Source organism: Meles meles, chromosome 4 (assembly GCF_922984935.1).
Source record: "Meles meles chromosome 4, mMelMel3.1 paternal haplotype, whole genome shotgun sequence".
In the NCBI taxonomy this organism is placed as follows: Eukaryota; Metazoa; Chordata; class Mammalia; order Carnivora; family Mustelidae; genus Meles; species Meles meles.
The window spans coordinates 94,444,209-94,461,958 of NC_060069.1; the positions used below are offsets into that span (position 1 = coordinate 94,444,209).

At 42.5% G+C, this 17,750-nt stretch overlaps 1 protein-coding gene across 4 annotated transcripts in view; it reads right to left on the minus strand.

The window, feature by feature from the left end:
- Positions 1-11,988: 11,988 nt before the first annotated feature.
- RASA2 (RAS p21 protein activator 2) overlaps positions 11,989-17,750 on the minus strand; it is a 126,175-nt gene continuing 120,413 nt past the window's right edge. For all 4 annotated transcript variants that reach the window (XM_046002271.1, XM_046002268.1, XM_046002269.1 and 1 more), the window contains 3 exons: positions 17,328-17,431; positions 16,821-17,010; positions 11,989-13,738 (listed from right to left, as the gene is read on the minus strand). In XM_046002271.1, the coding sequence (XP_045858227.1) occupies positions 13,708-13,738; positions 16,821-17,010; positions 17,328-17,431 (325 nt within the window). In that variant the 3' untranslated portion in view covers positions 11,989-13,707. The remainder of the gene's footprint in view (positions 13,739-16,820; positions 17,011-17,327; positions 17,432-17,750) is intronic.

A 17,750-nucleotide genomic window follows, 5' to 3' on the forward strand; every position in this document is an offset into this window, starting at 1 on the left:
GTGTGCATATATGTTCTTGTTTCTTCCAATCCGATTTTAAAAATAAGTGTTCTCTCCAAACGCTGGTTGCATCCAGCCTCTTTCTCAAGAATGCAGAGTCAGGGGATGCACCTTGCTGTTGGGTCAGGCACTCTGGGTTGGGTTTTCAGTAGGGCTGTGCTTGCTCTATTGTCACAGGATACAAAGCACCGCTTTTCTTCTCACGTGAAGGGCAGGAGCCGTGGAGATCAGGCAGGTAGGAGTTTGAGGCAGGAGGTTTATGGTCCTACCGGTAAGCACCCCAGCAAGGGCCCGGCTCAATGATATCACACGCGGAGTCTGCAGCTGCACCTGGCTTCTTAGCTCCCCCATGCAGCTGAGAAGCAGGGGGAAGTGAGGCACGGAAGAGGCAATTTAATTTGGGATTGTCGGGCCAGGCGCCCTCCACTAGGACTGCTTTTCCTTTCCCACTGGTCTGACCTCACATTTTTTTTTTAAATTTTATTTATTTATTTGACAGAGAGAGATCACAAGTAGGCAGAGAGGCAGGCAGAGAGAGATGGGGAAGCAGGCTCCCCGCTGAGCAGACAGCCCGATGTGGGGCTCCATCCCAGGACCCTGAGATCATGACCTGAGCCGAAGGCAGAGGCTTTAACCTACTGAGCCACCCAGGGGCCCCTGACCTCGCATTTTATTGAGAAGCCAGATGCCTGAAGCGCTGTCACTTTAAACAAGGAAGGACACACTGAGGTCTCCTTGATTAAAAGGGACGGTCTCCATTATTTACCAGTTACCTCCTCGGAGCACTGCTGGCAGCTTCAGTGTTCTAGAATCCTGAACGAAATATTTCCAACGTCACTGTGCTTCATCCAAAAATAAATAAATATCAGCACCCCCGCAGATGTTTCCTTATTTGCTGAAGGAAAAAAGAAGATAAACACAGTTATTGTGACTCACAATATTTGTGTAAAAGACACCACAGTAGAGCCTTCCTAAGTACTCCCAAGGATAATATTTGGGAAACTTGAATTTTTTATCTTAGATGGCTCTGCACCACTTCGATGCAGCTCTGAGCCTTTCCCCCAATGTTAACACCTAGGGTAAGTCAGAAGGGCTTCGGCGGATGACCTGGTGCTTCCAGGAATCGCCTTCTCCACCCAGACATGGAGGCTAGTTTCCTCTTGTCAGCGGTGTCAGGGAGAACAGCCGCCTGCAGCCCCCGACACTCACCAATGGCTGAAGCAGGTGCTCTCCGGCTGGAGGGAGACTGTCAGAATCCCCCGGAGGACGCACCGACCAGACACCAGAGGGCCGGCCGCCTCCGAGCTGTGACTCGGTCAGGGCGGGGCCTCAGGATTTGGGTTTCTGTCCTGGGACCCCACTTTGAGAACCACTAGTCTAATGCTTCTCTTTCTCCTCAAACCCCCTAAAATGTTAATTCACAGCTGGGAACTGACTTGCAGCGGCCGGCCGGACAGGAGAACCTCCCTAGGGGGTTTGTGCTTAAATAGGGGGGATAAGTTGGGAGGGATAAGAAAGGCCCCTTTGGCGCCTGGGTGGCTCAGTGGTTTAAGCCGCTGCCTTCGGCTCAGGTCATGATCTCAGGGTCCTGGGATCGAGTCCCGCGTTGGGCTCTCTGCACTGAGGGGAGCCTGCTTCCCTCTCACTCTCTCTGCCTGCCTCTCTGCCTACTTGTGATCTCTCTCTGTCAAAATTAATAAATAAAATCTTTAAAAAAAAAAAAAAAAAGAAAGGCCCCTTTGCTGGTTCTCAGGCCTGCAGAAAGGGGAATTGTCTCAGGGGTCAAGGGTCTGCCTGTAGTTGACAACCTTATGGAAAGTACCCAGATTTGGTCACTCCGTGGAGATGACTCTGTTTGGAGAGATTTATCCTGAATTCTCTGTGACTGTCTGAAGTTCAGGGTGTCTGAGCCCAGACCTCGGGACTCAGCCAGAGAGAGGAAGGAGCCTGAGGCTTGAGCCTGGGAACTTAGTCCACCGTGGCTGCCTGAGAGGGTGTCCACAGGCCTGGAGAAAAGTGGCTATTGGGAACCAGTTCATGCTGGGGGAGCCTAGTCAGCCTGAGACCTGGGCCTGGAAGGGGGGCAAGCAGTCTGCTGGGTGGCCACCCCGAGCAGCTAAGCAGGCAGTGTGGGGGAAATGAGGGTGGAGATGGCTTCCCAGCTTGAGGGCAGGGGTGTCTCGAGCTGCACTCCAGCACAGTACACTGTCTGAGCCTAGCAAATGAGGCACAGTGCAGCTCCCGGGGCACTCACAGGACTGACCTAAGGGCTCTAGGCTCTGGTGCTGCCACCTTGGCCCACCTGATTCTCTGGGTTCTGGCCCCGGCCCCTGGCCACTGACATCTCACAGGCCATCCTTACCGTGGCTATCCTTCACAGTCCTCTTCCCACACCTACCTCAGTTATTGGCCCTTTTGGGCTTCAGAAGAGCACACTCCTGGATTGTCTGGTGTCAGACCACCCCAAGGGGCCTATCCTTGCCACTTCCAGTTTCTATATCCAGCTTCTTGGTCCTTGATGCCCACACTGGGCCCTTCCCATTTGGAGGCTGGTTTGTGAGCCTGGCTACGTCCTGTGATTCTGCTCCTTGCTTCTGGGTGTCAGCTGGAGCTTACTGGCACTCAGCCAGTCACTAGCTGGCTTTCCAGTTCTTTTTTTTTTTTTTTTTTAAGATTTTATTTATTTGAGAGAGAGAGAGAATGAGAGAGAGAGAGCAAACACTTCCATGTGCAGGGAAGCAGGAGGAGGGGCAGGAGGGGAGGGAGAGAGAGAGCGAGAAAGAATCTGGAGCAGACTCTGGGAGACTTGGGGCTCGATCTCAGGACCCTGAGACCAGGATCTGAGCTGAAACCAAAAGTTGGATGCTTGCCCTAAGAAGCCCCCCGGCGCCCCTGCTTCCAAGTTATTTTAAGCCTTGCCCTGGCTTCCACTGGCTGGGCTGATGAGTGGGACAGTCACTTGGCCTCTGGGCAGCACATTCTCCCTTCATGTCAGGTTCATTATAATAATTACGTAAGATTGCTCATAAAATGCATATCAATGCCCCCTCTCCCCGTCCCACAGAACTGTGGTCTACTTGGAGCCTCCTGTCTAGCAGCAGAACCTGGCCCTCGAGTTGGCAGTATGGAGTTTGGGCGATATGCTGGAAGGGAAGGTTTGTACTGAGGCAGCGCCAGGTGAGGCTAGAAGGGTGGCCTGGACTCTCTCCCCCTGGCTCATGAAAGTTCCAATGACATGGGAATTTGAAAGACTGTAGAAGATGCCCTGAAAAGGATTATTCTTAGAGGAAGCAGGTCTGAAGGAAGGAGAGTTTCTCTTTGGCTCTTCTGGGTACCTGCACAGGGAGGCCCCTCCCCAAGCCCATTCTGTCTCCTTACAATGACAAGTCAAGGGTTCCAGGGGAGAGGAGACTAAAGGACAAGCTCTTGCCCTATCTTCTACCTCATGGGGCTGGTTGAACTGGAACTGCAGGAAATTGCAAGAAAATTCAGTCTGGGTCTGAGAAAACACCCCTTGATCTATAATTGGAAACTTGAATCCCTCCCACGTTTGCAAGGATGGCTGAAAAAAAAAAAGTTAACTGAATCTTGGCACTTCTAGTTACTGCTATTTAAGACTTGCTGGGTATGTGACTTACTTCCATATTGAATTTTCATGGTCTGTTTGTAAAGGTTTTTGTGTATTTCTCAATATGTAGATAAAATACTTTCAAGCAGTGCTTAATTTTTTTTTTGTTTGTTTATTTACAGCATAACAGTGTTCATTGTTTTGGCATCACACCCAGTGCTCCATGCAGTACGTGCCATCCCTATTACCCACCACCTGGTTCCTCAACCTCCCCCCCCCCCCCCCCCCCCCGCCCCTTCAAAACCCTCTGGTTGTTTTTCAGAGTCCATGGTCTCTCATGGTTCATCTCCCCTTCCAATTTCCCTCAACTCCCTCTCCTCTCCATCTCCCCATGTCCTCCATGTTATTTGTTATGCTCCACAAATAAGTGAGACCATATGATACTTGACTCTCTCTGCTTGACTTATTTCACTCAGCATAATTTCTTCCAGTCCCGTCCATGTTGATACAAAAGTTGGGTATTCATCCTTTCTGATGGAGGCGAAATACTCCATTGTGTATATGTACCAATCTTCCTTATCCATTCATCTGTTGAAGGGCATCTTGGTTCTTTCCACAGTTTGGCGACCGTAGCCATTGCTGCAATAAACATTGGGGTACAGATGGCCCTTCTTTTCACTACATCTGTATCTTTGGGGTAAATAACCAGCAGTGCAATTGCAGGGTCATAGGGAAGCTCTATTCTTAATTTCTTGAGGCATCTCACACTGTTCTCCAAAGTGGCTGTATCAACTTGCACTCCCACCAACAGTGTAAGAGGGTTCCCCTTTCTCCACATCCTCTCCAACACATGTTGTTTCCTGTCTTGCTAATTTTGGCCATTCTAACTGGTGTCAGGTGGTATCTCAATGTGGTTTTAATTTGAATCTCCCTGATGGCTAGTGATGATGAACATTTTTTCATGTGTCTGATAGCCATTTGTATGTCTTCGTTGGAGAAGTGTCTGTTCATATCTTCTGCCCATTTTTTGATATGATTATCTGTTTTGTGTGTGTTGAGTTTGAGAAGTTCTTTATAGATCCTGGATATCAACCTTTTGTCTGTACTGTCATTTGCAAATATCTTCTCCCATTCCGTGGGTTGCCTCTTTGTTTTGTTGACTGTTTCCTTTGCTGTGCAGAAGCTTTTGATCTTGATGAAGTCCCAAAAGTTCATTTTTGCTTTTGTTTCCTTGGCCTTTGGAGACATATCTTGAAAGAAGTTGCTGTGGCTGATATCGAAGAGGTTACTGCCTATGTTCTCCTCTGGGATTCTGATAGATTCCTGTCTCACGTTGAGGTCTTTTATCCATTTCGAGTTTATCTTTGTGTACAGTGTAAGAGAATGGTCGAGTTTCATTCTTCTACATATCGCTGTCCAGTTTTCCCAGCACCATTTATTGAAGAGACTGTCTTTTTTCCATTGAATATTTTTTCCTGTTTTGTCGAAGATTATTTCACCTTAGAGTTGAGGGTCCATATCTGGGCTCTCCACTCTATTCCACTGGTCTATGTGTCTGTTTTTATGCCAGTACCACGCTGTCTTGGTGATCACAGCTTTGTAGTAAAGCTTGAAATCGGGTAACGTGATGCTGCCAGTTTTGTTTTTGTTTTTCAACATTTCCTTAGCAATTCGGGGTCTCTTCTGATTCCATACAAATTTTAGGATTATTTGCTCCAGCTCTTTGAAAAATACCAGTGGAATTTTGATCGGAATGGCATTAAAAGTATAGATTGCTCTAGGCAGTATAGACATTTTAACAATGTTTATTCTTCCAAACCAAGAGCATGGAACAGTCTTCCATCTTTTTGTGTCTTCTTCAATTTCTTTCATGAGTGTTCTGTAGTTCCTCGAGTACAGGTCCTTTACCTCTTTGGTTAGGTTTATTCCCAGGTATCTTACGGTTCTTGGTGCTATAGTAAATGGAATCGATTCTCTAATTTCCCTTTCTGTATTTTCATTGTTAGTGTATAAGAAAGCCACTGATTTCTGTACATTGACTTTGTATCCTGCCATGTTACTGAATTGCTGTATGAGTTCTAGTAGTTTGGGGGTGGAGTCTTTGGGGTTTTCCATATAAAGAATCATGTCATCCAAGCAGTGCTTAATTTATGCATTTCCATCGCTCTCTCTTTTTAAAGATTTTACTTATTTATTTGAGAGAGAGAGAGAGAGTGCGAGTGCACGCATAGGCCAGGGAGAAGATAGAGGGAGTGGGAGAAGCAGGCTTCTTGCTGAGCAGGGAGCCCAATGTGGGGCTTGAACCCAGGAACCTGAGATCATGACCTGAGCTGAAGGCAGACACTTAACCGACTGAGCCACCCAGGCAACTCTGTGTTCCTCTTAAACTGAGCAAGTCTTTTTATTTCCATATGCATTTAAGAAAAATAAAATGTTAATGTCAAATTCAAATGTTAAAATGGAAATTTCCATAGGGCCTTTAACTGTGACAGTGAATGATTTGCTTCATTTTCTTGTTACAATGACTTTGAAATTTAGCACTTTAGTTTCAGTTGTTCTTTGTTTTTTAAAGTAGGCTCCACACCCAGCATGGAGCCCAATGTGGAATTTGAACTCACAACCCGGAGGATCAGGGCCTGAGCTGAGAATAAGAATCCAATGCTCAACCAACTGAGCCACCCAGGCGCCCCCAGATATTTTCTTTTAAACCACCACCAAAAAGTGCCAGTTGAATTTCAAAATGATCATAACATTACTAAGGACTACAGGTTTTAACTTCCTCCTCCTTCCTTATAAATGATGGGTGGGGCAGGGGGAGGGCTTGCTGTAAGACATAAAGCCAGCCAGAGGGAAAAGGCCTGGATCTGTGCCTCATCTTCCTTGGTCACTGAAAGGGCTGATGATCAGCTAAAATGCTACCCTCTGTGACGTTAAAATGCAATTGTCAGTCCCTTTGGCTCCTTATTTGAATCCAAATAAAAATTACTGTCACAAGTCAGTGCAGCTTTGCTTTTTGAAGGCTGCCTTTTGTCTAAAAATTGCTAAAAGATAAACTGCAGCATATGAAAAATGTTGAGTTTATCAGAGCAAAAATCAGTTCCAATCAGACAGTGCCAAGCTGGAAGTGGGAGAGATATGGGAAGAAGCGGAAGAGAAGAAAGGACATTATTGACTGGTTTATGGCTTAAAGCCTAATGGCTGTCATTGCTGTCCTTAGGGTTTGCTTTTGTAACCTTGAGGCATTTATAGGCTTAGATTTTGGTTTGCTTAATAGGCAGCCATGATGTAGAGCCACCTCAGTCTAATGGTCTCTTTAATTAATTCAACGCTTAAGCAGAATTGGGTGCTGGGCTCTTTTCCTACACCAGGCTGTTTCATTTGTAAATCAGTGACTTGATTAATGACTGGGACTCTATTAATTCCTCCAAGGACGACAGCAAGAGGATTATAATGCAGTCTGTAGGGTCTGTCAATGCTGCTCGATTGGTCCATAGTCGTGGAGCCCTGGGGGAAAGCAAGGCACATTCTGTCAGGAAGATCCACTGAAGGAATCAAGTTATCTACACAAACTTTTGGGGAGGGGTGAGTGGGAGGGCCCCTGGGGGTTGTCTGCATATGGAACTTGTAGAAGGCTCTTCAGGTCACTCTGGTCCAGTCTCTAGCTTGACCACAACCTAAAGGTTTCATCTTAGGGCTCCCGTGTTTAGCAAAGTGCTTAGTGCATAGCAAGGGTCTAACACCTTGTTCTCAAAGACAAAAACTTAAACATTTTACATGTATAGGGGAACCAAATCTAAAGATGTTAGCTGACCAAGATCATAAAGGTAGTTTCTAGCTGAGTCGTGAATTCCAATTAACATCACTGCTCCTCCATCATTAGCCATCGTACGTCATTCATTCATGGAATGTGCATTAAGTCTCCTCATCTAAGGGCGAGGGGCTGTGGGGTACAATAAGCCCCTCTTCACTCTCAGGAAGAATCATTTACAATCTACCGAGGAAGATATGATAACTGTACAAAACTAGATACAATATATGCTAGTACTAAGTAATTTAAATGAATCTTTTCTAGGAGTCATTGCCATGGACACAGATAAAGCACAAACAAACCTCCTCTTACAGTCTATCGCTTCTCAGTAAATAACCAGTTGCTTAGGCTACTGAGCAACTGGATCTAGAAAGATCCATCTTTCTAGACTCCTTTCTTTCTCCCACGTTCCTGTGTCAACAAATCCTATTGATTTCATCTTCAGTTCTACCCAGATTCTAATCACTCCTCATATGCTCCGTGCTATCACCCTGGGGCCCAGCAGCCGTCATCCCTCACAGGATTAGGGTATTAGTTGACTGGCTTTCCCACTTCTTCCTAGGCCTCCCTTGAGATCTCTCTCAACTCGGCAGTCACGGCAACCACAGAAGGTCAGTGGGTCATGTCATTTCACTGCGCAGTACCCTCTGCCACCAGGCTCCTACCATTCCCCTCACACATTTTGCTGTGGCCACACTAAGGTCTTTGCTGCCTCTGAGCACACCCTGCATTTTATTTCTTCTGTCTGTGAGGATCTTTCTCCACACATCCATCGGACTCCCTTTCCTCACCTCCTCGCTCAAATCTCTCCTTCCTGGTGGAGGCCTGCCTTGATGACCTAATTTCCAAGTGCACCCCACACCTCGGGGCCCCATGTGTGGCACTCCCTGTCTCCTGTCCTGTTGTGCCCCATCATACTACCATCTGACAGCTTATACATATTCAGGCCTCCTTCTGCCTGTGGGTTGTTAAGCTCCAACGAAGCAGTGATTTTGGCAGTATCCTCACTCCCGACACATATTTTGATGGAGAATTTAGGACTGAGATTCAGGCTCAGGATTTGGGATTTAATACATCAGCCCCCATTCCAGTGTTTCTCCAACTTTAAAAACGTGATCCACATTAACACAAGTATCTCAGGCTCCATTTTGAAAAGGGCCTCCGGGTGAGAATCAGTCTTCTATGCATTTGTATCAGTAAGATTTTGTTGAGCTTTTTCTGTAGTTTGAATAATGAAAAGAGGTGTGTGTATTTTCCAGTGTAAAGTTTATGACATTGACTATGCCTTTTCAAATTATATACATTCCCTCCCCTGAGCCCTTTGTCTCCTTTGGGAGATTCTGATAGGCCTCTCTGCCTCATTTACCCCATCCTGCACTAAGAATCCACCTAAAATGATGGGTGGTTCTTGAACGGGCAGTGTGGTTTTTCAGTTCTCGGCTGAGAAATATGCTAAATTTGGAAAACAATGTTGTTCACTATAGGCAACACAATTCTTCCTTGATGACCAAAAACTTTATGTATTTGAGGACTAAACTCCATGTCAAAAAGCAGATTGACACAAGGAAAACACAAAGCTTCTGACAGTATGAAACAAAGAGAATTTGAAATACAAGGCAAAAAACAAAACAAATCTTCAAAGGACTGTCAACAGGTTATACCACCTCTGGCGCTAACATAAAATATAGGCATAAGCTTAAAATACGGTGCAAATGGTATCACGAAGCTAAGAAGTCAAATGGATGAAGAATGCAACTTTTGGCCACAGAAGATCGAATCTCAGGTAAGTATGCCTATGGGGAATCAAGGCCAACATCTCTGAACATTGGTGATTGAGGTTGAAGCATGTCCTGTCTACCCAAGAAAGGTTCTTCTCTGAAGTCCACGGACTTGGGAGTAGCTGTGTCAGCAATCAGAATCCAGCAGCGCTAGCTATGCCTTCTTACTCCAGTGTACACAAAAAGAGACTTTATTTGGCCTCAGGGGTCTCCTCTTTTGGAATCATGCAATTTGGAAGGGTGAAGTATGGCGCCCTCTCTCATTAAAGAACTAGCTCGTTTCCGTTATAGAATATACGGTAAAGTCTTTGAAGTTTCTGATGTTTTCTTTTTTTTATTTTTTTTTATTTTTTTAAAGATTTTATTTATTTATTTGACAGAGAGAGAGGTCACAAGTAGGCAGAGAGGCAGGTAGAGAGAGAGGAGGAAGCAGGCTCCCTGCAGAGCAGAGAGCCCGATGCGGGGCTCGATCCCAGGACCCTGAGATCACGACCCGAGCCGAAGGCAGCGGCTTAATCCACTGAGCCACCCAGGCGCCCCGATGTTTTCTTTTTTTTAAAGATTTTATTTATTTAACACAGAGAGAGATCATCACAAGTAGGCAGAGAGGCAGGTAGAGAGAGAGAGAGAGGTGGAAGTAGGCTCCCCGCTGAGCAGAAAGCCCGATGCAGGGCTCAGTCTCAGGACCCTGAAACCATGACCCGAGCAGAAGGCAGAGGCTTAACCCACTGAGCCACCCAGGCGCCCCTGACAAGTTTTCTTCTAATACATGAGCTAGTCTGAGTAGGATTCTGTTATTTTTATAAAAGTAGGGTCCCTAGATAATCAGAACTCAGTTCCTTCCTCTTTATCAACCTTAAACTCTTCTGGAGTTACAAGGGCTAAGTTTTATGGAGGTTTATTTAGAAATGCTAAGAGGGCTGCTGTGGCACTAATAGGGAAGTATTCTGGCTTCTCTCTTTGGGGGCACAGGTTACCCACTACTAAACTGGTCTTTGGTGCTGTTACTTTATATTCTCTAGACAATTCAGCAAAATGGCACAACATGATCAAATTCTAACACCCAGAAGGACTGCACTGATGGTCAAGCTACCGGGCAGGGTAATGTACAGGAGTCAATATAGGACCTGAGTAACCAGAAGCTCTGATGTCAACTGCTTTTGAGAAAAGGAGAAATGGGATTTTTCAAAAAGTCTAACATAGGCAGAAAAAGTCAGCTCTGAACTATTTACCGAGAGAGGGGTGGAATACATTCCCACAAGATGGCTGTTGGGAATGAAGGGATCCCACACAGTCCCTCCGTACTGTAGGTCCTCAAAACAAGTCTGTTGAATGAATGAGTAAGGACCACAGTCCATCAAAAATCAGCCAAGTTAAGTGCAAGAAAAGAATCCTGCACCCTTTTAAAACAGATGACTTTGTTCTTCTTTGTTATTGAGGACTTCTTGTTTGCTATTCCCTTCCTAACAAGCAAGGTACAATAATTTTAAGAATTCTTAAATCAGTAAGAAAGTAAGGTCTCACAGAGAATAGACAGGCTTCTTGTAATTTATTTGAGTTATTTCCAAGCGACAGTTACAAAAGTTTTTAATTTTTATAATACTCTTGATAAGAAAATAAAATTTAAATAAAAATACATTCTCAACAGTACAACATGGTTACACAAATTCACTACATTAAGTTTTGATAACTTACATATTCAAACTGGACACTGTAAAAATCAATATTTACTAGCAACATATTAATTTCTAAGTTAATAAAAATGGAAGCAGATAATATCAGTCAAGACAGGTAATTTAACTCTAGAATGAGTCCTGTATTTTTAGCATACTGTAAGGACACCAAAATGGCTTTTTGTAGCATTGTCATTACAGGATGTACCATTAGAACAAATTAAAGGTGCTCTTACTTTAAAAAAAAAAAAAGGAAAAAACCTATTTTCTAAAACCCGGCATGAAAGAGCCTTTCTGATAAATGAATAAAATTAGGTTTCAGAAACAAACAAAAGCCATTATCGTTCATCTTTTTTTTTAATAATAAGGAAAATTTAGTCTTGACATTTAACCATTCCCATGACATTATAAACATATTTCTTTGGCAAATAAAATCATTCAATTTGATAAATTATATTCCTGGGGGTAAAAAAAACTTTGCTATTGCCATCAGTTTATTAAATGAATATTTAAAAAAACAAACTTAAAAAACCCACAACAAATAGGAACAGATCACAACTGCAACTGATGGAAATGGCTAAACTAAGAACCACAACTGGCATTTAGGGAAAGAGTTTCTCCAAATCATCTTTTCTCTCCTTCTAGGCGTTTTCAGGTTTTTAGGGTGAAGTGAGCTGTCATGTATTTTCTTCAAGTGTGGAAAAGGCAGAGAAAGCAGATCTGGTAGCAAAGATCAAAGTACTCATAAGTAACAGCAGAGGAATTACATACACCCTTGGAAGCAAGTACCTAGGTTATCTTAGGGTCCTACTGACACGGTCTCTTATTTCAGTAGACTTTCAAAAAAAATTAATTTCACATTACCTCTTTTAAGTTGATTAATTCCAGTCAAACAGGCTGTTCAAAAGTGTCACGTGAATTCAAATTCAGAGTTATGTGTTCACACAGCCTTGGTCCCTTTGACAATGCCATGATCTTTAAAAGCAATCATGACTGGGGATTTGATATTAGAAATACTTAAAAAATATTTATTTTGCCTTGAAAAAGAGCAGAGGGCTAAAACAGCCACTAAAGAATAGCGAGCGGTACTTGGCAATGCTCACGTGTCCTTTTCAGGTAGGCATCTCAGAGATTCTTAAAAAAAAAAACTTTCAATCTGAATGAAATTCAGCAATGAGAAATTTATTGTTAAATTCTTTCACATTTATAAATCAGTGTAATTTATGAATTACATAAAATTTAATTACATAAAATTTAAAGGAGTCTTCCAAATTTGTCTTTAAGGTGGGCTAGGAAGAAACCTACCATAATGGAGACTTAGGACTGATTCTTAAATAAAACAGAATGATCTTCACAAGTCATTTAGAGAAATCCATTGCTCGGTTATAATCACTTACGGAACTTTGTGTGTCAATGAACTTTAAAAAAAATTCCCTAGTAACAATATAATTTAAAAACAATTACCAATAACATAATTGGCAAAGTGTATCCTGATATATAGCTTATGCTCAGGAAAACAAAAAAAGCACTACTAGCTAGACTTACATTAATAAGTCACAGTTTTAAACAGAAATATGTAAATACTCCAGGATTCAAAGTACCACATTTAGAAAATGTTTTAAATTTTAAAAGACAAAATAAGAGTACCACGTTTTTTAATACTGATGAAGCAATGTGTATCCCTCTTAACTTCAAGGAGGCAACTTGCTTCGACTGCTTATTTACAATTACGGTTTTTAGGATAAAAGTAAATTATTAGGGGAAAAGAGGATTCAAACAGTTGCTTGCCCAAACTCCATTTGGCTAGCAGGCAATAAGAAAACAGCAATGAAATATAAACATTTTCAAGAAAGCACTATTTCTAGACTTAAACACTGATCATTCAACTGATCATAAAGATTAGATACCACAGAGTATCTAAAGTATAATCTGGGGCAGCCCAGATTATTAAAGTGCGCCTAGTGACTGTTCTTGAGTTAGCTCTCACCCTCACACTAGGAGGAGGGCGTCCTTATGGTGACCCTTATAATAACATGGAATAACCGGTGAAGTCAAGTGATTTTCCCACCACCTTTTTTCACTGACTACTGTCTCTTCTTTTTCAGAAGAGATGTCCTTACAAGTCACGTTAACTCGAACTTTCAAATCAAGAAAATGAGTACCTGATATTTAAAACAATGAAAAAAAATTTAGTGGTCTCACTGTATTTTATCTGCCATCACTCATCCCAAATGTAAACAAGATGCACAAAACAGTACATGTTCCCTGATTCCTCCTGTCTGAGTTCTGTTTACATCTTTAAATAGGCAAAAGATCTACCAGCCTTCAAGAATGCTCTGGCAGTTTTCTAAAGTCCCTACTATAATCTGTAATGACTAACAGATGGAAGGAAAAATCTCTTTTTTTTTCCTTTTTGAAGAGGGAGGGTCTAGATGAACTAAATAGAAAGCTGTGAATTGTCATGGATTGGATTTTTTAGTAAAACGTAACACTGGCAGTATAGAGCAGGCACTAATGGTAGTGAGAAGTCCACAGAACATGGAGTGTTACAAGAAGAGATGGTTTCTTGCTATGGAGGAGTTCTCCTTTTGTTACAAAGGTTCTTTAGGAAGATTCTTTCTATTAAAAAGAAGCGGCAGACACATGGCTTTTGACATATAAGATACGAAGGGAATCTTGAGTTTCAAATTCTCTAGTAATGCATCAATAGCAGGATTCCCAAACAGTTACTTTCAATTATTAAATATTAAATACAATGTGAATACAGGTGACACTGAAGCCAATGTTCATTCTTAAATACCAGGAACAAAATAAACGATGAACTGACAAACTCCAACAAAAACAGTATTTTCCAGTTCCTCTAAACCAGTTGGTCACACTCTAAGATGTTTTTCCTACAATTGGATTTTCCCTAGAAAATAAAAGAAAACCATTTTTCAAAAGTTAGAATATATAACTTTTTTTTTTTTTTAAAGATTTATTTATTTGACAGATAGAGATTACAAGTAGGCAGAGTGGCAGGCAGAGAGAGAGAGAGAGGAGGAAGCAGGCTCCCAGCTAAGCAGAGAGCCCGATGCGGGGCTCGATCCCAGGACCCTGGGATCATGACCTGAGCTGAAGGCAGAGGCTTTAACCCGCTGAGCCACCCAGGTGCCCCATAGAATATATAACATTTTATTTAAAGATTTTATTTATTTGATAGACAAAGAAACAGCGAGAGAGGGAACACAAGCAGGGGGAGTGGGAGAGGGAGAAGCAGGCTTCCTGCTGAGCAAGGAGCCCGATGCGGGGCTCGATCCCAGGACCCTGGGATCACGACCTGAGCCGAAGACAGATGCCCAATGACTGAGCCACCCAGGCGCCCCAATATATAGCATTTTCAAAAAGTGACAAATTATCTTACAGTATCCATTAAGTATTTGTAATTTTCCCTTGATAATCTCTCATGTCAAGTCTTTTCTTTTTTTTAAAGCTTTTATCTATTTATTTGTCAGAGAGAGAGAGAGAGAACACGCGCATACAAGCAGGGAGCGGCAGGCAAAGGCAGAGGGAGCACCAGTCTCCCTGATGAGCAAGGAGCCTGATGTGGGACTCGATTCCAGGAACCTGGGATCATGACCTGAGCTGAAGGCAGATGCTTAACTGACTGAACCACCCAGGCATCTCTCTCAAAATCTTATTTCATTAATTCAACAAGTATTTATAGATCACCTATTAAATGTTGGGCACTATTTTAGGAGCTGTGGATATAGCAGTGAATAAAATAGATAAAACCTTTCTCTCATGGAGCTTACTTTCTGCTACAGGGAAAGTAAAACGAACAAGGAAACTACTTTGCACAAGAGACTGATTTAAAAAAAATTATTTATTTATTTACTTACTTACTTATGGTTGGGGAGAGAGAGGGAGAGGGAACACGAGCACCTATGTGTGCAGGGGGAGGGGCAAAAGAAGAGATGCAGACTCTGACTGAGTGGGGAGATGGAGGTGGGGGTCGATGCCACAATCCTGAGATCACAATTCAAGTGGAAATCAAGAGCTGGACACTCAACCTACTGAGCCACCTTGGCACCCTGAGAGACTGATATGTATGCATACATATATACACACACACACACACACACATATTTTAAAGATTTCATTTATTTGAGAGAGAAAGCAAGAGAGAAAAATACGAGTGGGGTGAAGGGCAGCGGGAGAAGCAGACTTCCCGCTGAGCAGGGAGCCCAAGGCAGGGCAGATCCCAGGGACTCCGGCACCATGACCTGAGCGAAAGACAGACACCCAATCGACTGAGGTGCCCCAAGACTGATACTTTTTAATAGAGAAAAATAAAGGTGGGAAAAGGCAGGGTGTGTGTGTCTGTCAGGGGCAGGGGACAGGTACTACTTAAGAAGAGTGGTCAAGCACTGGCTAGGACATCAAATGGAAATTTCTGGGGACTTCAAGAAACTGTATTAGCACTGTGGAAAAAGAACCAATTACACTACTGTAGAGACGGGATTCGGATGGTTAAACAATAAACTTTCTAATGTACTGAACCTTCTATCCAGGGAGAACTTGTATCTGTCAAATTGATTTTTATTGTTCATAAATCACGAATATAATTAATAATCACATTTTTAAAAGAGAGCAAGCGGGTGAGGGGCAAACGGTGAGGGGGGAGAGAGAATCCCAAGCAGGCTCCTCACCCAGAGCAGATCCTGGGTGAGTGGGTGGGGTTCAAGCTCATGACCCTGAGACCATGACCTGAGCTGAAACCAAGAGTCAGATGCTCAACAGACTGAGCCACCTAAGTAACCCAACGATCACATTATTTTAAGAACATTAAAACAGTGGGGCCAGGATTCAAAGCCCCCTCACTAATTAGCGATATGACCTTGCGCAAAGTACTTAACATCTCCAAGCCTCAGTTTCTCCAGCTGTAAAGTGGGAATATAACCATGTGGGGCTGATGTGAGGATGACTGAGACAGTATACACTGTGGTCTAAGAACCATCTTCTACCTATTGACCTCGTGCAAACGGAACTCTGATCCTAGTGCTGATACTGTGTAGCCCTATGTTCCAGGGAAAGCTGGGGGTACTTTAGATAAGGTTCTTTTCTCTTAGAAGGAAATAACATCTTTCTGCCTCTGGATACTACTATGCAAAAATCGTGAACTGTTTCAGCTCATCCATGACCACGAAGGGACAAACCTGAGGACGACAGCAATCACCTTGTTGAGGATGGGTAAGTGTCTAGATGGTCCATGATAACAATACTGAGTTGCTGGTCTAACCAACTAGAGAAGTTAGGACTTAATTTGGATATTAAGAAATGTCCTCTTGTGGGGTGCCTCAGTGGCTCAGTTGGTTAAGGGTCTACCTTTGGCTTGGGTCATGATCTCAGGGTCCTGGGATTGAGCCCTGCTTCACGCTCTTCAGACTCAATGAGGAGTCTGCTTCTCCCTCTCCCTCTGCCCTTCCCCCCAGCTCATGCTCTTTCTCTCTCTCAAATAATAAATAAAATCTTAAAAAAATTAAAATAAAATTTTTCCTATTGGTTAAGCCACCTCAGTGGAGATTCTAAATACACTCTACAGAATATGATGTAAAACAGGTGGTGGACTAAGCTCCTGACGAAGTGTTAGATGCTCCTGCTGTCATCCCCTGGAACAGTCACCTACATCTGAGATGGATCCAAAGAACCAACTAGCATTCGACTTGTACAACTGACTAGCACTTCTGGCATTTTCATGGCTAATTCTTTTTCAGTACTTAGTATATAAAAGATAGTGTGGAAGATATTAAGTTGGAAGAGGAAGGATAAAAACAAAACAAAAATCACCGTGTGAATGGCCAGGGGAGCTTCTGCGTAAGAGAAAGGTTTTGAGCTGGGTCTTGAAAGACGAAGGTAAGCAGGAACCTGCCTGTCAGGTTTGAGTAAAGAGTAGTAGCTGGAATCTCAAACAATGTTTAAAAACATGTTTAAAGTATCTTAAAAATACTTACTTGCTCCCATATTTTGCACTACTTGATCTTTTCTTCCTATACTTTTCATGAGGTTCATCTAGCTTCTCTATGATACTTTTTATTTGCTGAATTGTCTTAAAGCTTGTTACGGAATCCTCGATTACAAAGTTAGAATAATCATCAGGCTCTTTCTGTGGTCCTTGGTAGACTGCTATAGTTCCACAAGCCTCTAAAAGGAGCAGTACAATCTCTGATCAGAAAACTAAATTCCATAAACGTAACTTTTAGTAAAATAAGAACTATTTGAGTGTCTCAAGCTAGGAAGACTTCCCCCTAGTAATGCACACATAACCCACATACTTTCATTTCATTAATTATGAACACATTTATGCAAAAACAGTATGTTCTTGAGTATCTATGAAAAACGCCCCTTTGGGAGTTTATCAATGTCCACATAAGTAACATTTTAGTAAAACTATGCAATTACTTCAGGAATTGGTAATGAAGGATCATGGCTATATAAAAATATTCTAATTGTATATTTACCTTCCATTTTCTGTAGCTTAAGTAAACTGAGGGTAAATAGGGAATAAATTCTTTCTGTTTCTCTGTCTTCATCAATATCTATTTGGATGTCTGCAGGGACCCCTCTATGGTAAAAATGAAATTAAAGACATTGAAACATTTCATTTTGTTAACATGCCAAAAACTTTTGATGACTTGAGATTAAAAAACAAAACCTCAGAACTTTGCAGAAGGAAACTCAGATATCTAGTCTCATTTGTCAATTTAATAAAATGGGACCTCTTAGAGAGGTCATTATGGAACTCTAATCCAAAATCCAATCTAAGAGAAATAATTTTCAAACACCTATGCTTCATCACAAAAGCAATACATTTCTTCTTAAGTGCATAAGGGTACAATGGCTTTTCCAAACAATTAGTAAGAAAATGTGAAGTCTTTCCTTGC